Below are 20,804 nucleotides of genomic sequence, written 5' to 3'. Positions count from 1 at the left end.
TAGCCATAGCTCTTTCTTTAAGTTAATCAGTAGCTATTACTATGTACAGCTCATTTGAAATAAGCTGCTATTAACCACATAGATGGTTAATAGCTTCTATGGCAGCTTGTGGCATATAACATCTGTTTCCCACCAAACATGAAAGCTGGTAAATGCTGACTTCATTTGTTATATTTAGTCAGACTGGATGTCTGACTAAATATAACTTTAAAGTACATGTAAATTAAGTCATGACAGCTCCAGGTTTGTAGAATAATTAGAATTTTTTTTCATCTCATCTTCGTCTTTCTTAATTATTGCTATGAAGAAAAAGGATTCGTTTTGTTTCACTGTATAATAGATATAGTTTAAATGCTTAAATACAGCCACTAAATAATTTGTACAAATGGGGTCTCCGAATACTGGTGCTTTTTGCTTTCTGCAGTGACAATATGGTAACAATGTGCTTACATTTTTAAAATCATTTTAGGGATGCAACTAATTATTAATTTAATTTCATATTATGAAGCTGATAATAGCTGATGCTAGTAACTTCCTGGAGTCTCTGATTGCTGCCTAACAACTGCATTTTATTGTAAAATGTCAGAAAACTGTGAAAAATGTTTGTTGAAATTTTCTGAGGCCCAAACTGACTCTGTGAGCTATCTAGTTCTGTCCAACCAAGAGTCCATAATGCAAAAAAATTCAAATTACCATCACATAATGCAAAGAAAAGCTTTAAGTATTTACGATGGAGAAGGTTGAACAAGGTAATTCTTCGCGTTCTTGCTTGATAAATGACTCAGATAATTAATTTATGATCAAAATAATTGATTAACTTTCTGTGAATGATTTATCTGACTAATCATTTCAGCTCTGATTTATTTTACAATCCTTTCAATAGTATCAGAAACAACAAAATTTGACAGCAAATAAAACATTATTGGACAGTAACAGCCATAAATTAATCCTGATCTCTAGTAGAACAAAGACAAAACATTAACATGACATATAATTCACAGTATCAAAAACATGCAGAGGAATCAGGAATGTTAAAAAAAACCTACAGTGCTTTCCTTTACTCCAAATAACTACATCTAGCGAGTTGTTGTATTTGCTATTCACAATCGGCTGTGTGTATGTGTCACAGCAACATTTTTGTTGGCCCTCTTCCTCATTTCATTACAGGAAGTGAGTTTGCAGTCAGATGCAGAGCTGTCACCACACTCTGTGACAGGTCATTTCTGTAATCTCTTGTGAGCATGGTGCTTCTCTAGACCCGGACTCCGCCGCTGCCAACATGCCCTGTCGGGGCCATCATCTCTCGCACCACACTTGATGCCCATCACTGCAGGCAAACTACAAAACCTACAGGTAGGGCCTACATTTTACCACATCTACCGCTTCTGTTTTGACCCGCTCAAAGCTTCAGTAGAGAGGGAACTGTTCTTTCTCCATTCTGGTCAACCGAACACTATGTGAAGTAACTTCATAACAGATTTCACAATGGTAGGGTCTGTTGAAATGCGTGTACGCAAATACGTATTTTTGATTAATCATAATGTAAAGTATGTAAAATGATGTGAAATTTGGGACGAGGATTTTGCAATATATGAATTCAATATCATTGATCACTGTTGTGACACTGAGTTAGATGCTAATGGAAAATTCAGTCTGATATCATCTAGCCCCAGCTTTCCCATTTTGCAATGCGCACAGTTAGTTGAGATAGTTCAATGGTCAGTTTATAGGAAGTTACAAACTTTGTGGTGCAGCTGCAGAGACAAGTTTTGTGGTATAAAAAAAATACAGGTTGGTACGTGAGTAGAAAGTTTACAGGACTTGAAGAGCACACTTACAGCTCTTTCGCTCTCACCTCAGGCCAGAGTCTGGTCCATCTGGAGGATGGGGAATATGATGAGAGGTGTGAGTGCCAGGAACAAGGTCAGCACTGAAAACCTTGACGGCTCTCAAAAGAGTAAGAGCTCTGAGTGTATATTTCCACCGATACTGTTTTGACCTGTCTTTGCACTGAAGCTTGCTGATTTCTTGGTTGCTAGAGACTATTTATTTATACAAATGCACTGCTGAGTTAATCTGATGGTACCAGAAATGTCATGATATAGTAAGCTACACTCAAAACGAATTTAAAACAAACACTCCTAATGAATGAATTAGGATCCTAATTTTTGACAGAGGACATTTCCAAATGTCTGATGTCTGTGCATCAGCATCTGGCTGTTTATAAATGCCATAAATATTGTTCTTGGCAGGTTCAGAGGACGAGATGGTGGTGGTGCTCCAGGACTATCCGTCCCCTGAAATCAGCGAGCCCATCTACAGAATGGGGGAGAAGCTCAGAGTCATCGCACAGTACGATCATGTTTTGCATTTATGATTAAAAACAACCCAGTTGAATAAGAATGAGGAAATAAAGTCTGACGGAAATAAATGAGCACTTGATGACCTGAGTTTATAGTATGGAGAAGTACTTGCACAAAAGTTCAGTTGTTGATTCCTCTTTGCTTCTTTATGGTGATCAGGGAGGCTTATTGGTGGAGAGTTAGCTCTGTCCAAACAGGGAAGGAGAACTACATACCCGGCAGTCATGTGGCAAAAGTATACCATGGGTAAGTAAAATTATACTGATATAAACACTACTTGTATTAGCCTCATTGGTCTGTTTGATCTTCCTTTAAATCAATAACTGCAAAAAAATATCAAATGCATTTTTCACAACCCTATGTAAGAGCTCTATCTTAAGGAAGGTAGTGGGAGTTAATATAAATGGGAATATATGCAGCTCAGGTTGAAAATACCACAAGTATTTAATGTGATCTATAACTCTGAGAATGTTCTTGTTCTGTCAGCTGGCTTTTTGAGGGGGTGGAGAGGCAAAAGGCCGAAGAGCTCCTGCTTCTACCTGGGAACAGAGTGGGCTCCTTTCTGGTGCGGGAGAGCACCAGGGAGAGAGGTGAGAACACTCACAATAAACTCTTTTAATTTGGGACAGACTTTGGCTATCAGTAATGGTTAGAATGCAGAATTTCTGCAAGAGAAATGAAATGCTAGTTGGCACGTAAGCATGTGCAAAGATTAGATCAGGATGATTATTAAGACAAGAGTGATGAAGTAAAAGGGAGGCCGAGACCAGATCTAATCAGATCTGAGACATGAAAAAAAAGGTTTTAGTTTAAGGAGAGTCAAAGATAAGAGCAAAGTGCATCTTGAGTCTAAAGCTGACAGAGGATCTTTGATGCTCTCTGCCCTATCTCTTCTGTCTGTAAAGGCAAACTGCCCAAAAATAGTCTTATAGCAAAACCGAATAACAATAACAAAAAACAAGCTGTAAGAGTAGTTCCGCATTTTGGGAAATACCCTTTTTCGCTTTTATTAGACAAGAAAATCAATATCACTCTCCTGTACAGTAAATATGAGGCTACAGCCAGCAGCCGCTTAGCTTATCACAAAAACTGGAAATAGGGGAAACAAGTAATCTGACTCCGTCCTAAAGTCACAAAAAATGCCCACCAGAGACTCAGTAGCTGACAAGTTAGATCATTTGTTTAATCACTTATTTCTTGGCCAGGCGCAGTAACCTCCTGGAGTTACTGATCCAAGCCAGGAAATAGTCTGACACACAACCCTTTGTAAAACCACAAACCGTTACTTTTAAAATTAAGTTGTTTTTGTACCGATTAAACAAACAATACGCTGTGCTGACTAGAGCTGATAAGTTTTTTTTTTTTAATGTTGGGCAGAGCCAGGCTGACTGTTTCCTAGTCTCCAGTCTTTATGCTAAGCTAAGCTAACCAACTGGTGGTTGAAGATTTATATTTTCTATTACTTGCAAAACTTCAGTGACCTTAAACCACAACGTGCTTGGTGTTATAAATGAAAGCTTGAATTATTAAGAGCATGGTATTTATCTTTCCCTCAGGTCTGTATTCACTCTCAGTGAAGCACAGGATCGTAAAGCACTATCGTATCTTCAGACTGGACAACAGCTGGTACTACATCTCCCCCCGCCTCACTTTCCAGTGCCTTGAAGATATGATCAACCACTACTCTGGTGGGTGGATGCACACTTATGCGCACTTACTTACACAACTAAATAGACAGGCGTAGGCCTCAATATAAACAAATTCTACAAAGTGCAGAGCCACGTACATGCACGCAAACAGGCTTCACATGCACACTACATGGTAATCACATGCAATCACATATACTTAGCACTGAAAATAATTTATCATGTTCTTAATATAGAACTATTTCTTATCACTTCTTAAGTTTCTATATATTTCCTGTTCTCACTGATCATTTTTGAAACAAAACAGGAAATGAGATACAATATGCGTTATTGATATTGACTACTGTTGCGTACCAAGTGGAAAAAAAGTCTGAGCGTTATTTGCTGTAACAGTGAAGTTATTCTGGGCAAATACAGTCCACCCCCTCTTTACGAGTTTGGTTTGACTGTGCGCTTGAGCAATAGAGTGTGAGAGCGGTTGTTGCAAATTATGTATCATAACATTTGCCTGAGAGCAGTAATTTACTCCCCCTACCTTCGACTTTTCAGACTCTGCAGATGGCCTATGCTGTGCGTTAACCTCTCCCTGTCTGTCGGGCACGGCCCCACAATCAGACGCAAATCCTGGAGCTTCACCTGTAGTCATGCGACGCAACTTTGACTGGAAGAAAGTTGACAGGTACGAAAAAGGCGTGGTGATGACATTTAATAGCATGTCATGTCAGCATGACAGTGCATGATTATTCTGGCTCACTGGGTGTCACCTTTTGCTGACCGAAATAGCAAGGATCAGATGTAAGAATGCAGATTAGGGCTGCAGCTAACGATCACTTATCTAAATGTAGATATTCATGCAGAATCTTTATTCATCTGGTCATTTAAGCTGATTTTGGATATAATAACAAAAATTAGGCATCACTTGCATCATTTTTTCAAAGGTGAAGAAGAAAATTTGAAATGCTAAGATACTCTGTCCTCATTTCTTTCTCTTCTCATTGCAGGACACAGCTTGTCAGCACAGACAGCTGCGCTGACACCATGGTGAGCTATGGTGTCAGAAACAGCATCGCTGCCTACCTGTCCTTCTCTGGGAATCAAGACCCCGCAGAAATAAGTGCAAAGGACAGGAAGAAGAAGAGTAAATCTGTTTATGCTATTCCTGAAAACAGTCTCGCAAACACTGACTATGAAGATAACTTCTAGAGACTGCAAGTGGAATTCAAAATACTGGAATACCTTCAAGTGGACGGCATGTTTCTAATGTCAGCAGAGGCCTGCGCTGCACTGACACTTAAGTGTTCAGCATCCCAAACATCGAAGTGAGTTTTAGTTTCTAATGTGAGCACTTTGAAGTACTTTAACAATAACGCAACTTGCATGACCACTTACACTTTTATTCACGTGATGAGAAGGAACAATATGGAGTTGAACTGGACGACTGTGCAATTGAACTGAGATGTGTGTATTCTGCACATGAGCAAACAAAAACAACACCTAACAGCCTGCCGTTCTGAGAGTGAAAAGAAGACTTGAATGCGATGGGGACTGTTTGGTAATGTTAACGTGTATATGAATATTAGTGGCTTTCAAACTATTTTCCTGTGTTGTTAATAAATGATGAATGGTTGAATGGTCATATTATGACACCAGCTTGAATTTGTATCTATTTGCAAACTTTGGCTTCTTTGACTTAAAATACTTCAGAAAGTTGCGTAGAAGTCATAGGAACTGCAGTTTCTTGATAATTCTCTCTGGATTTGTCAGTATGTGCAATCCCTGTCACATACGCATAGTCATTTGATCCACTAAAATTACTGATTAGAACAGCTTAAAGTCTTGGCATTGTACACAATTTGGTCTTGAGTAGGCAGAAGAAATGACAGTTGGGAAAAAACACAAAAAACTTGTGGGGTAAATTTCTACATGATTCACAAAGAGGAACAAACAACTGCCTGTGCAATAGTCTTGCTTATACCACATGGTCGCCACATGACAGGCTGGCTGAAAAACAGCTTTTTAACATGGTGATCAATAACAAGGTATATTTTGTAAAGAGATCCAAATAGAATATTTATTCTAGAGGGGAATTATTTGTGTTGACTTAATCATTTCTAAGCACTCAACCACAGGAACAGTATGTGAAAACATACAAGCTGGATGTGTCATTATCCTTAGCTTTCTGCCCCTTGCTGGCAAATGTGAGTCAGAAAAGTAAAGCATTATAAATACGTTGAAGAATGCTAGCAGAAGCATGGACGAGTCAGTCAGACAGTAAGGAAGAGTTCAAGTTAACTATGTTATGCATTATTTTTGAAACAGTGAGTAGTTTCAAGTAAAGGTTTCAGGCCCTGCACACGTGGTTACAAAATAATTGATTGATTGAATGATTACTTGGATAGAAAATGAGAAAATGAGAAAAATATAATTTTGCGGCACAAAATTATTAGGACCTTTTTCAGTTTGGGAAGGGAAAAATCACTCAACGAAACTACTCAAACCTCATAGACACTGCGCTCTATTAGTGGGTCACAAGCAATGAGGAACTGGTTTAAAGGTTCCGTGATATTTTCATCATTGCCAGTACATATCAGTGACTGTGAAACCTCTGTGTTCACCTCTATGGGAACATGCACAGAAACCTTATGCTGTCTAAGACCAGTTTCAGGAAGTTCAAGTAAGGTGTACATCCCAAAATGAATGTCCCATGAAGCCAGCAACCTGGCTTTATTCCTGTGCTTTCATTAAATTTATGAGCCAACTGTGTGTGACCAGTCAAGGCAAGCTCAGCATTTTCTTCTCAGTTACAGAGAAGGATCAAATAGTTGTGTTGCCTGGTTTAAAAGTCTAATAAAATACCTGCAAGTAGCCATTTAGGAAGTCAAGCAGTGTGTGTGTGTTGAATGGAACAATTAGTGATACAGACACACACATCTGGTCGCCTACTGCTGCACCACACAGAGACTGTTGTCCAGTCAGCATTACTCACTCCTCACATCAGGCTGCTTCTCCAGACCGTGTGGAACCTGGTCTGGAAATGACTGGAGATGACACCGATGGAAGAATCTGTGCTAATCAGTGACTACATGATTCATTGACAGTCTTAATCAGATGTGCGTTACGGTTAGGGTGAAACAAAAAAGTTCAAGATGTTCATGTCTGAATCAGGATGAAGGCAAATGTTTGGGGAAAAATGTTTCATCAAAGGCTGCTCATACAAAATAAACTGAACCTTTCATCTGACCCGTCTGTTCATCCATATTCACTCTGGTGAACATTCGCCTCTTCCCTGAGATCATGTGAGAATTTACTCTAATACCAATGCATATAAGAAAGACAATACCCCGTCCCCCTGCCAATCATCACAAATCTGTGTGTGTGTGTGTGTAGATGGTGAAAACAAAGGCTCTCAGTGGGGCAAAGAGCGGAAGAGTTACAGCTCAAACTCAACAAAACCAGACACCCGCACAGACCATGCTGTCTTACGAGAAAACCCCCGGTTCAAGATGACTTTATGATGAGACAAAAGGGATTCTAAGCCGAGTCCCTTGTTCTCCATCAGAATTTTGTTTGATGATACAGTGGATGTAAGCACCAAGCCAAACATTCGAACAATGCACTCTGGCCTTTTTGTTTTCCCCGAAACAAAAACAAGAAGAGGAAGAGGCCCGTCCAAGGTCAAGGCAGAGAGAGAAAAGGGGGATAAGTGAAGGAAATGAAGAGATGGAGGGAGATTCTTCCTCCTACAGCCTGTTTTCTGTTAATCAGGTTCTTCTAATCTCACCACATGCTCCCCTCTACCCCGAGGCCCAGCTGTCCAAACCTCTGACTTCACCACTTCATGCTCGCTGGTGAGCTGCAAAAAACCCACATAAATATTTGCTTTGCTCGATCAAAAACTGCATAACGCACTGCATATTTTAATTAAAACTGCTGCTTCCCCTCTCTGTAACTCTGCTTTTATCATATGGTTGATTCTTGAAGTGCAGATGTCTTGGAGATCATCATGAAAAGCAACTTTTTTAAAACATGGCTTTCAAACTGACTGAAATAATATAAGTTTAAATTAGTTTGTCTCTCTTATTCTGTTTTTAGGAAACATGTATATAGTTTGGTTGTTCATTTCCTGTCAAAAAAAACAAACACTATGAGCTGTTTATGCTTTCAGTTTAATTTGGTGCAAAAAGCGACGTTACACTTGTACTCTGACCACTTCCTCTATGGGTAAAGAAGAAACAAGTGTAGATTTTTGTCTCAGTTTGGCCCAAAAATGGACACAAATATGGCAGCTGCGGCCTGAAAGATGATAGTGACAGAAACAGTGCACTGTTGTCAAAATTACAGCGATGGTAAAATTACCATCATGCAAAGTGAGACTGCTTCTGACAATCTTCACCTAACCTGTGAAATAACCTCTGTCAGTGACACTGAGTGCTCGCTTCAGAAACAGCACATGAGAACATGTCCTTTAATGTTGAACCAAGGGCCTCAGCCAATACACACAACCATGTCCAAGGCTGTCCAGAGAGTCAGGGGAAAACAAACAAAAACCAAATATTGCAATGAGAAAAAAAAAAAAAAAAGGTCCACATCTTTGCCAGGGAACAGGCTGCTCTTATGTGACCTGCTAGTACTCTGTGTCTGCCATTTCCACCATTTCTCATGGATACCGCTGATGTGAAAGTGACATTCATATCGTATCATAAAGTTCTTTTTTCATATTCTGTAATATGAAATAAAAGTGCACAGGAAAAATATGCAAGGAAAATACAGTGACAATCACTACAAAACAGTAGCATGAGTATGCAATGCCATAGTTTGTGTGCTTTCACTAGCATGTTACTTTGGAATGGACAGGTTTGTGCAACGACCTTTGTAAGTTTTGCATAAGGAAACTTTTACTTTGTTTGTAGCAGCTGATTTATTAGCTGGACTTGAATGACCCCGTTAATAGCTAATAGTTGGGTGTGCTTGGCATTTTCTTATTAAACACCACAACATTACGGGAACATTCTCACACCTTAATAAGATCCTGAGAAGCTTAGTAGAATGGGAAAAATCTGAAAGAATATTGTTGGAAAAAAACAACAACATTTGGATCTGGAAAGCTTCAGTCAGCCAGAGGCATAAATGAGTTTTTCTGGGAAGCAGTTGAAGGATAGATATTTGGATTAAAAGGAACAACCTGTCTCTGCTGTCATTCAACCGCCAGCTGAGTTAAAGCCCAGAGCATCCTGCCTGCTGCTGCGCTACAAGCAAACACAAGAGGTGGAGAGTTCCTCTTGGAGAAAAGTTTGCTTTCCATGAGGAGAATTTCAAGCAGCTGTTTGCCACGTGGCTTCTTCCAAATAATTAACACAAGCACCGTGGTATCAAACGATAAATTCAGTTGTTGGTAAACCTAAATAAGCCCAGTTGGTGTCTTAATATATATTCATATATCCCTTTCAGAGTCTCGTAAAAAAAAGTCTTGTTAAATTTTACTGCCTTGGCAGGAAAAGCATGTGGTAAGAATCCAAAGCTGAAACCTCTTAATACCTGTAAATTATTCCTTGTGTGTGCATAAGGATTTTGGGTCTTACCTGGCAGTGAGCATGCTCTTTCCATTGCCCTCAGCTCCTGTTGAACCTCATTTGTCACTGGAGAATGGCAAGCAGGACGGCAGCTGTAAACAAATTAGAGTCAGAAATGAGTCTGAAGTATTGCATACTCAGTGAAAATGAAAGAGAAGAGGAGGGAAACAGAGATGGATGGACTCCAGATCAAAGATTCGGCATAAGATGGATGTGTTGCTGAGAAAGATACTAATATGTGATTGATGACAACAGATCTGCTAGTGACTCAGTTAACAGGAACAAGCATTTGATTGATTGAATTTATTTAATAAATGTAAATACAGTACACAAATGTGAATACAATTCATCAGAATATCGCAATGAAGTCACATGACTTGTTTCCACTGCTGCCCTTTTTCATCTAGCTCGATTACCATTACTGGACATTCAAATGATTTCATAACATAAGTAAGTACAATGAAAGTACAACATGCTACACTGATAGTCAGCAGCTGAAACCAGTTTAGATAGCTTCCTTTTGTTTTCACACTTCAGAAGTCAAAGCAAAATTGTGTCACTCGGGCAAAAACCTCTCCAGTACTAACTTTTAAGGGAACCAAGAGAAACTGTTCGGCCTCTGTGCATTTTTGTGCTATAATGTTTCCACAGAATACGGCAGCGGTGTATGAACATTTTGTCTCTGGGAGGAGAGACGTCCTGCAACCACAGCTGCTGCCAGGGACATTTAATCCCTTTCTCTAACACGTGTACTGTAGACACACACTCACATATAAAACGCTGATATCTTTTTTATCCTTTATTTGAAGCAGATGTCTAAATTACTGACTCTGGTCATGCTCTGTCAATCATTGTGTTACTCATGTAAACTACTGTATTTGTGAAGGAATAGTTTGGCATTTTGGGAAATGTGCTTTGTCTGCTTTCTGATAGAGAGTTAGATGAGAAGGCTGATATCACTCTTGTATCTGTCTGTTAAAAAAGAAGTGGCAGCCATCAGCCGGTTAGCTTAGCTAAGCTAAAAGACTGCAAACACCTCTCCACCCCTCCACCAGAGAGCAAAAGAGTGTCTTTCTCAAAATGTCGAGCTATTCCTTTAAGTCACAGTTGCACCTCCACTTGCTTCACCATTACATGCAGGTCATGAATTTGTTAATATTAAAAATCAGCAGAACAAGGATTCAAGGAAAAAAAAATTCAAGGAAAAATAAGAGGACTGTTAATAGCATCTGTTTTGTTGCCATGGTCACAATTGTTGAAATTTAATTAGTTGTATCCTGTTGAATTTATTGTTACCACTGTGGAAAGAGGGAGCACCACTTGATGTAAAACAGCTCTCTGATGAAATATGTCTCGACTAAAGGGGCTAATCATAAAGTTGCTATAACTTTTTAGTGCCTGAGGCTCTTTCTGTCTTTAGAGAGAGGCCAGAAATAACAGAAAACCTATGACATGATTGATTGCACTTTTGACTGAGAGAAAGCTAATAATAACTTGACGTGAGATCAACTTATCAGAGTGACTCTGCTCCTCTGTAGACATGACATTTGTAAAGCTCATTGGGCCTCCAAGAACCAGATTCAAATCAACAGTCAGGAGCTCTGGGGGTTTCTGTGCTGTTGCATGTTAGCACATTCACTGACTGCAGAGTGACAGCTTCGTGCTTTCCCATCTAAACTTTTCAGGAGGAATACAGATCAATTATGAAAAGTATCCCAACAGTCATGACGGATATTGTTGATCAGTCCTTTCATAAGAGCAGTGAAATTGCTCTCACTGAAATCCTCTGACACAAAAGCACTTTTGACAGCCCTTAAAAACATACAAGTGTTAGCCTCAAATTACAGACTCCTGTAAATACCGGTTACTCAAGGCTTTAAATGCTCATTTTGGCTCCATATAGCTCAATCTGCTTAATAATAAATACAGGTGTGTGTGCCTTGTTGCTTTCCAAGAAAAAGACAAGGCAATATTTCTAACTGCAGCATACTTCTCTCTATTTTCTTAGACATTATTAAACAATGAGATACTGAAGGCGAGCCTGCATTGCATGCAATTCCCCTTCCAAACATTGAATTGCTGAAAGTGTTACTGATAGCCTGTCTGCATGAACCACTTAGGGATAAGAAATTCCCTTTCTTGCATTGATTCTTTCCATTTGCCCCACTACCCAGAAATATCTCATCTGTCTCTCTTGGTAAAAAAAAAAAACAGTGCGCCACAAACCAGGAAATCCTCAATTTTCTGCAACTATACTTAGGTGAGTCCAGTCCTAATAAGAAGAAAAAGCCACAGTTTTCTATTAGCCATGCAGCCATGACCCAGCCTTGGTCAGCGCTTCTCTCTTCCCTTATCAGGCTCTCCTCTGGCGCAGAGGACCATCTACCAAAAAAAAAAAGAAAAAAGCCTGACATCTTCCATGTGGAGAAAGAGACTGCTGGAGTCAAACAGCCAAACGGCAGGCCAAAGAAGAGCTGCTTGCTGCAGCAGTAGCTGACGTGGAGCTACAGTGCGTGTGCATCACACACACACACACAGACGCCTGTGCAGCTGGAGACACTCGAGATGCCTGTCTGAAAGCCAGCCAGTGAACCTCAAAGTCGAGTATTGAAAAGTGGGAGACACTTTTTCATTCTGACAATATGCAGTAGTTAAAGGGTTGGGAATGTAAACAGACTGACATGTACATATAGGCAATGAACAGACTGATAAACAGATGCAAACACACTCACACGCACTAAAAATACCAGCATCCTGTGAGGTAACGTGCTAGTTAACAGTACCTGCCTATTTCCCTCTGACTCAATACTTTGAAATGAGAAACTGTCAAACATCCTCATGAGCTTTCACAGAATGCAATCTACTGTGAGGATCTATTGTGTGATACTTACTGAATATTTACTGTCTAGGACAAATCATGCTGCATGAATTCAAGTGAGCATCTACTTGTTGCTCTAATGGCAGCTCTTACAGATATAATTTGCTGTGGGAAATTTCTGGAAAAGGTTCACAAATAAAGAAGATGACTTTGCTTATTGGACACGACTGCATTTTAAGCCTGATGCAAGATCACATATTTATGGGATGTTCCCTTTGTGTCCACTGTTTCCACAATGGTGTTGTGTTTCATTTCTGAATTAATTGCAGACTTTGGCCTACCACAGATGGAGGAGTAATGGAAAAAACTCATTACGATGGGTCTTGACAGCAAAACTTTCCAAGACTTGGTACTGGTGAGTAGATACATGGAAAAGTCATTGTGCCCCCAAAACATCAGCCGAGTCTCCCTCTCTCACTCTCTTCCCCTCTCTTTCTTTCAATTATGAAAACCAAGATGAAGTCATCATTACTTAATCTGCCTCGTGATGATGCCAGTCCCCCCAGAATGTTCCCTCAGCACTGTCCACAGCACATTGGGCCAGATATGTTCGGTATGTGATTGGCCTGGGTCAGAGAGGGGCTATTTGTCAGATCCAAGGAGGGGAACATTCCTTCATTCCTGTATCCATTAACTCTCAGACTTCTTCATTACATAATCCACTGGGATGCTCCCTAAACATACTTATAAGTCTATCTGCCATCTGTGAAAATATTTAGAGCAAAATGGAAAAAAAGACGACACAGTTCGAAGCATGGAAATTGAGCAGATAATCACAGACACTGTGAGGTAATATATAACAACCATATTGCATTGTTTAACTGGTTTACACATAAGTAAGCATGAAAATGTTTACCTGGAGATATTTCTTTAGAGTTAAGTAATGTTCAATGTCACCTGAGGAGTTCTACGGTAATGTATCACACTGACTGTAGGCTCCCACATCTTGTAGTTGTTAGCAGTAGTCTGACATCTAGTGGGCAATGTGATAAACTGCCATGGGGCCCAAAAATTTATATGGGAAATAATTAGCCAATAATTAGCTTTGTGATATCTGTTTGTAATATTTTATTGAAACTCAAAATTAGTTAAGAATGTTTTTGACACAGGATCCCTCTACAAGAGAGGTTGACTAGAAAAAGTAGTTCAACAATGCAGGGACTGCCTTATTGCCCTCACCCTTTAGTGCTGTATAACAAATTTGCAATTAATCAAATTATCACTAATCAAATGGTGGAGTGGAAAAGTAGGAAGAAAGAGAGCTTGATTGTTAGAATTAGATTAGATAACTAAATTCCTTTTTGCATCTATGGGAAAGTATCCAAATGGAAACTGTGACATTTGCAATCAAACAGAACATGTGTTTGTTTTTTTTGCCCAAAATATGTAATATGACAGACACTTATTAAGGATTTAGTTGGAACAAAAAGGGGATTCAACGCATGGATGTTAAAACAATCTTCAGAAAATAGTCTGGGAATGTTGTTTTGAAACATACTGTGTCTTCACTTATCTTCAATATACTACTACTGAAAACAAGAATTCAAGCACGCTGTAACACAGCAGTATGTAACAATAGCGCTCCGTCTGGTTTCAATTCACCATAAAAACAAAGAAGATGAAGAGTAGTTGTAGCTGATCAGTTGTACGGCTATCACTTTAATTTTTGATCAACAGCCAGCTTCTTTTCACGAAATTAACCATTAACATTTAAGCTCATACCTGTACTCGATGAAAATTTACGTGGATGCATTGTACTTTTATAACGTTTCAAATCCTTCCATCCCCAAAGGAGCGGAAAAAAAGAGACTCCGGAACCCTTCGCTTCGGAAGTTTTCGGATGCGTTTACATGACGGACCATTACAGTGTCACACAATTCGCTGTCCGTCAATCAAAATCGTGCACTAGCTAGATATTACTTTAAACTGGTGTTACAGCCTGTGTTGTGAATATTTTTGATGGACGACATAAAGCAGAAAGAAACAGAGGAAAATGCGCCTTCAGTTATCGACCGGTATTACACACGGTGGTACAGAGTCGGTAAATAAAACCTGACAAAAATGTATCTTCGTGCTAGATGTTAGGAGGCTAAGTCAGCTAACGTTAGGTGAACTTGTTACCTCAGGGAAAGAGAGTGTGAAATATTTTTAGCCAACATAATTTAATTGAAAATTAAATGAAAACTGCTGTCGTTACTTTATTTAGATATGAAGGGGAAACCGTGTGAGGACCACTGCATCCTGCAACATTCAAACAGGTAAACAGCGGTGTGCTAACCAACACCAGGTGGTGATGATTACCAGCTAAACAAACAAACAAACTTTATTATTTTAAATAGTAACTAAGTTTACACCGTGTGACTATCAGTATATAGAGACACCTGTGCTGAAATACCCCGGAATAAGTGTTACCTGGGCGGCACGGTTTTACAGAGGTTAGCACTGTCGCTTCACAGCAAGAGGGCTCTTTGTTTGAATCCGCCGGGCGGAGCTTTTCTGTGTGGAGTTTGTATGTTCTTCACGTGGTTGCGTGAGATGCCTCCGGGTGCTCCGGCGTCCTCCCGCAGTCCAAAGACGTGCCCTGTTAAGGGCGTGCCACAAACTGGGTCAGGGGACATGTAAGAAGCGGTATAGATACGAAGATAAGAGGTATAAATAATGGATAATTACTACCTCACTTAAATTGTTCAGTGTCTGTTGATGCTTCTTTGTGTCTTGCCTTAATAAGAGTTTGACGGATTTGGGGTTAGTATTGTATTATATTGAGAGGGATTTCCACAATATTGTCTGTGAAGGAACTAAAATATTAGAAGCGCCTTCCATAAATATTTAATGCGAAAGAGTAACACACATACACACAAAGTACAGCTTCAAAAAAGTATAAGGTTCACAACAAAGGTGATATAATTACTGATTGCCTGTTACAGTACTGCTTTTCTGGTCACCCATTTTATTTAGTTGCCTACTGAAATGTTAATAGGGAGTATCAAAGTTTTGTGCCACAGTGTTTTAGCTGGGTTTAATTCACCATCAATATAACTGACGCACATGCTTTTTTTAAAGGCTCACTTTTACATTTTTGATTTCAGAATATGCGTTATCACACTAGCAGAGACTCACCCCATCCTTCAGAATGGGCAGATGATCAAGAGCATCAATTACCAGATCAGTAACGGCTGCAGTCGGCTGAACAATAAAGTCTCCGGGAAGTCCAAGCGGGTAACTCATGAAGCTACATATGATTTTGTTTGTGTGCATACTTGTGTTCGCCTGTGTCTTTTTTGTTTCACACATTTGCCTTTCATTCCTTTTTTCCCTCCATTGTAGGGCGGTCAGTTCCTCACCGATTTCGCACCTCTGTGTAGGATAACATGTACAGATGAAACTGAATACACAATCTACAGGTGAGGAAACAGTCTGTTTTACTAGGCATACCTTCTGAATGTTTATATGTTGTGATGACTCACAGATTTATCCTCCTTTAAGCTGCATCCGGGGCCGTCTTCTTGAGGTCAATGAGAACATTTTAGAAACACCTTCACTTTTGCTGGAAAAGGTAAATAATCTATCTTTTACACTTTATCATCATCATTTTATCATTATGTGCATATCTGGATTGTTATCTGGATATGTTCATCCATGTGTGAATTACCTAGATTTGTGCATCTACTAATGTATACAAACACTGATGCACACTGGCAAAACAAAAGTTTGAAATGTTTTAATTGTGCTTCGTTTGTCAAATCTGAACAGCCGTCCACTGAAGGATACATCGCTGTCATCCTGCCAAAGTTTGAGGAAAGCAAGAGCATAACGGAGAATCTTCTGAGCAGAGAGGAGTTTGAGAGCATCGTCTCCAAACGGAGTGTTGCTGAATCACAACCCTCTTGACAGGGCTCCGTGTTCTTGCCTTGTTCAAGTCAGAACTGTTTTGGAAGAGCTCATCAACCTTCAAATCCCACCAGGTTGGGTAGAAACTGTGGACGCTATCCTGGAAAGTGACATTTACTTGTGGTTACTTCTAAAAGACTGTCATGTATAATGCAAGAATTGCACTGTGCCTCTAGATTATTATATGTTGTTTTTCACTGTTAAAGAATTTGAAGGTTTCAGAAAGCATTTTTCTTTGAAGTGCTTTATTTATTGTTTGGTTTTTGTAAGTTGAAGAGCAAGGAAACATAGAAAAGCATGACATTATTTGAATCTGTAATTAAGTACTCCTCAAAAAATCTTCAGTTAGAATTATTTTTGTATAATATCATTAAAAACAATCAACACAGATTTAAGAAAAATATTGTTTATTTTTTGCCACTTTTGTTTTTTAACCTTTCAATTGTCAAAAGAATAGATGATCCAAAACTAGATCTATGATTTCTTCACATCTGTGGAGCCATCACAATACCCAGCATCCTTAGCTGCTCTCACACAGTACAAAGCATCTCTAAAGCTTAATGTATGTTATTCATTTCAGTCATTCTCACACCCTCACCTAGTACCAAAGTCATTACCTTAGAATACATACTGTGTTTATATATATATATCTCTCTCTATGATTCAAGTACCAGATTATACATACATATACCATTTAATACATATTGGCCAACTAGGCAGCTTCACAATGATAGTCTTCATAACAAGTACACTTCAAGGCTCCATTTGACATAGGCGCCAGTTCAGAATGATCTTTCATTTCTTTCGTGAGAAAAAATAAGTATAATAGTTTACACAGAATATGGTTTGATAACACTCGGGACATTATAAAGTAAGGTTGTAACTTCCCAAAAGCATCTCAGTGATAGGATTAATTTTAACCAGCTGACTTTTTGAAGAAACCAGGCCCAAATATAAATCTGTCTCCAGTAATTAACACTGAAGGACTAAGAGCTTTATATTTCATACCAGCAGTAAGCTGAAGATCACAGTCTTCATGAGGACAATCATATTTGGCATTAAATTGTGATTTTTTTTTTTTTGTTTGTTTTTGCATTTTGTTACTAACATGGCAGATGGGGAATGTTCCACAGTAGATCCTATGAAAATTAGACAATCATATGGCATGATCGACATTTAAAATACTTAATTATCCAAGTGAGATGCTGACTACAGTGCCGGTGATCAAGGACAGAATGTACCACTATGGCTAACATTACATAACAAGTGTTAACATTACAAGCCTATGACACATTTACCGTAGGAGACTCAAACACACGGACTTAGTGTTAATGGCATCATGCATGATGGGTTTTCAGCCATTCAAGTGTTTTTTTGTTTTTTTTTTTGTTGTTGTTGTTTAATTTTTTTCCATTTGGCTAACATGTGCAACACGTTTAAAGTACACCACAGAGCAAATAGGCTTGTTACGCAGAGGCACGTAGTGAGGACAGATGTATGGCTGAGCTGAGCATTTAGTGGAGTTCTTTGCTGTTTTACAATCAGTTTTTCAACTCAATAGCCAGAGAAGTGATAAAAGCGATTCTAAAATCAGGCTTGTGCCAGGCCTCTCTTTGAGGAGGCTCACTGCTAATGGCAAAGTCTTTGTGTTGGCTGATTGTCTCCATCTTGTGGACTGGGGTGGAACAGGTGCTTCAGGTAACAAGCTACCCTGGGGTAAAACTGCCCCCTGGGCACAGAGAGCTTGGATCTACTTTTTCCCTCGATAAACCTTTAAATTCATCATCCAAACAGCAAATACAAACTCTGACTGAGCCAAGGTAACCATCTTCACCCCACGGCTCTGGCCCACTCTATGGTGGGTGTATGAGGATGAGGGGAGTGTTTCCTGGATTACATGTTCTCCAGAAAGGTGAGGTTGGCTATGTGCTGCTCCAAGGGAGAATAGTGAACAAAAAAGGAGGTGGCTATTTCCTGGATTATTTGCTCTCTAGCAGATTAAGACCAGCCATGTGCTGCTCCAAGGTTTTGACACCAAAGCCATTGCTGTTCTTACTGTTGAGAGCTCCCTCTTCTTTAACTGGTGTGGATGCATCCTGCCTCTCTCTCCAGTCATGCGGGGAACCCAGACTACTCCTCTCTGACTTGTACTGCATATGGACAGAAAATGAATGAAAGGACACAAAATATGAAAAACAGTTTCAGAGTCTTTCAGCTCATTCTTTTTGAGATTTTTTGAGAAAAGATCTTAAAAATCACAATTCTAGGGCTGCCATTTTTGAAATTTAAACATTCATACGAGTGTGGGGAAAAAAATAAATATTTGAAATATTCAAATACCCAAAAAGATATGGCCAACTTTGTAAAAACTGCTTAGTCTGCAGTGGACCACAAAAGCCTTTGATAGCACCTCTCCACATTAAAATGGAGCATATAATTTGGAGCATATTTCAAAAGTCACATACTGTAGCTTTAAGGTGGTATGTTGTTGTATTTGTTGTTTACATCTTGTTTCCACTGCCCCAAAAGTGGCCAAAAAGAAAAATCAGTTACTGAAGGTCTTCCTCTGTATTTTGGTAGATTTCCATGTAGCTTGCCAAGTTAGTGTGAGCGTCAGTCATTCAATCATGAGACCCGATCAGTGGCTATCACCTTTTTGTTGAGCTTGTTGCACAATGGGAGGAGGGAGAGGACCACAGTCAAAATACCTCTGGTTGTCTGAATGGATGAGTCCACCTAAACATAAGAGATAAAATTATACATCACTACTTTAAGAGGGGATGGACGGATGCATACACATTAGATGCAAATGCAAAACACCATATACAGTGTATTCAGCATGTGAATGAACAGTGTTTCACCAACCCCTGACAGACACACACACACAATACTGTTAGTGATGAATGATAAAGTGAACATCAGGATGGAGAGACAGAGATGGGAGCCAATACATATCAAAGAGGCGCTCATTAATCAGCAGAGGACATGCTATTCTTCATCCCGTCCTTTTGATTCCAACCTTCGCCTTTATTACAAGGTGACCTAAGGCAACTCATCCCTGCCCAAGATGCTCATTAATTCCTCATAGACATTCATTAATCTAGAGCCCTGTGTTCGATAATGGTGTTACTCGCAGATCACTCAAAGATTATGCCGTAGCCAGTAATGAAGTAATGCGGTTAGTCATGCTCTATTGTATGCTCAGAGCTTCACTGATGCCCGTCTGTTGTTGGGGGATGTAGTTTTGATGCTGTCAAAGCTAATTACCCCTTATTGGAAAAAAAAAACTGTAGCAAGTCTGTTCTGTACACCCTGTGTGATATTACTCATTTAATGTGTATCAAACAGAACAGACACAGGGTGAAAATAAGTAATTTATTCATTTTTATAACAACTGTACACACAAACAAAAGCAAAGAAAAAGGTACACGCACACACAGAGTATGGGTGTGTGTGTGTGTCTCCCTTTGCACACACAGAAGTAGTATGGGTACCTTCTGGAAGGTGGCAGTCTTGCCCTGTACAGGAGTCTTGGCCCCCATCTGCAGTTGTTGGCATAATGCCACCAGTTTCTCCATCTCTGCTATCACCACGGACTTCTCCTCATCAACCAGCTGGAACAGAGAGAGAGAGATAGACAGAGAAAGAGAGGGAGACATCTTTCAAGCACAGCAGAGATGGTTTATGATGGTACTATCCACGGAGACTGGGTTAATATGTACAGACATTGATAGATGTACTGGACAGGATTTACAATGCTCTTGGACAAACACAAATCAAGCATCATAAAAAGAAAAAAGGGGGATAAAATAAATTAAAATTTAGTGTTGCTTGATGTAATCCATCAGCAACAGCCAGGTCATGATCTACTGCTTAAGTCTGTTATCCAGCTGAGTTAATCCCCAGATCTCAGTCACGGGGGCCATCAATCTGCTTCGGTTACATGTGTTCACAAGGCCACAAATGACCCAAAAAACTCAAGCTCTGTTATTCAGGGTAGCACTATTCATGAGTGACAAAAGTACACAAAACCTCTTATTAAAACCTCAATTAAAAACGCTCAAGCTCATTTGCATAAATAGTTTCATAATTTTCAATGAGAGCAACACAGGTGTGCCACAAGTGAGCTGGGTGCCAAAGAACTATGGGAGTGCAGGGCGAGACAGAGGGACTCCATTAGCACCGGTTTGTTTGATGTAATTAATCAGAAAGCGTGAGGCAAGTTGAAGAGCCGGGCCACCTGATTATGAATTGCAGTCGCAGTCAACTCCCCCACACTCTTCCCCTCTGCACATGTGCGCAAACATACACACACCCACAGACACATCAGTGACAAATGGCAGTCGTTAATGGCTGCCAAAAAGAGCCATTTAATTAAACTTGGAGGACCTGGGGAAGAAGTTGGTGGAGGGCAAGAGGAAGAAAGGTACTGAGGCTACGTTTGTTTGCTGGATCT

General features: G+C 39.6%; 4 protein-coding genes across 5 annotated transcripts in view; 2 read left to right on the top strand and 2 right to left on the bottom strand.

The window, feature by feature from the left end:
• The window catches only part of ccn4a (cellular communication network factor 4a), a 36,940-nt gene extending 22,034 nt beyond the window's left edge, over nt 1-14,906 (bottom strand). The window contains exons 1-2 of the mRNA XM_041053054.1: nt 14,870-14,906; nt 9,589-9,671 (exon numbers count right to left, since the gene is read on the bottom strand). The gene's annotated coding sequence lies outside the window, so the exon portion shown is untranslated. The remainder of the gene's footprint in view (nt 1-9,588; nt 9,672-14,869) is intronic.
• sla1a (Src like adaptor 1a) lies at nt 1,194-5,653 on the top strand. 2 transcript variants are annotated; one of them, XM_041053055.1, is made up of 8 exons: nt 1,194-1,353; nt 1,861-1,957; nt 2,253-2,352; nt 2,523-2,609; nt 2,850-2,953; nt 3,920-4,051; nt 4,559-4,688; nt 5,011-5,653. In XM_041053055.1, exons 1-8 carry the CDS (start codon nt 1,318-1,320, stop codon nt 5,210-5,212), a joined length of 888 nt encoding a protein of 295 aa, XP_040908989.1. In that variant the 5' UTR covers nt 1,194-1,317; the 3' UTR covers nt 5,213-5,653. The 2 variants fall into 2 exon arrangements, with proteins under 2 accessions (XP_040908989.1, XP_040908990.1); XM_041053056.1 differs by lacking the exon at nt 1,861-1,957 and having other exon boundaries at nt 1,212-1,353.
• Nucleotides 14,336-16,738, top strand: abitram (actin binding transcription modulator). Its single transcript, XM_041053057.1, has 6 exons — nt 14,336-14,498; nt 14,664-14,715; nt 15,547-15,676; nt 15,785-15,861; nt 15,944-16,013; nt 16,211-16,738. The coding sequence occupies exons 1-6, from the start codon at nt 14,417-14,419 to the stop codon at nt 16,346-16,348; spliced, it is 549 nt and encodes a 182-aa protein (XP_040908991.1). The 5' UTR covers nt 14,336-14,416; the 3' UTR covers nt 16,349-16,738.
• Nucleotides 16,739-17,366: 628 nt separating this feature from the next.
• The window catches only part of ctnnal1 (catenin (cadherin-associated protein), alpha-like 1), a 45,715-nt gene continuing 42,277 nt past the window's right edge, over nt 17,367-20,804 (bottom strand). Inside the window, exons 17-19 of the mRNA XM_041053051.1 lie at nt 19,843-19,962; nt 19,001-19,084; nt 17,367-18,498 (exon numbers count right to left, since the gene is read on the bottom strand). Of these exons, the coding sequence (XP_040908985.1) occupies nt 18,328-18,498; nt 19,001-19,084; nt 19,843-19,962 (375 nt within the window). The 3' untranslated portion in view covers nt 17,367-18,327. The remainder of the gene's footprint in view (nt 18,499-19,000; nt 19,085-19,842; nt 19,963-20,804) is intronic.

Source organism: Toxotes jaculatrix, chromosome 13 (assembly GCF_017976425.1).
Source record: "Toxotes jaculatrix isolate fToxJac2 chromosome 13, fToxJac2.pri, whole genome shotgun sequence".
NCBI lineage: Eukaryota > Metazoa > Chordata > Actinopteri > Toxotidae > Toxotes > Toxotes jaculatrix.
Note: the sequence above shows the minus strand (reverse complement) of the source record. Positions and strands in the feature narration are given on the sequence as shown.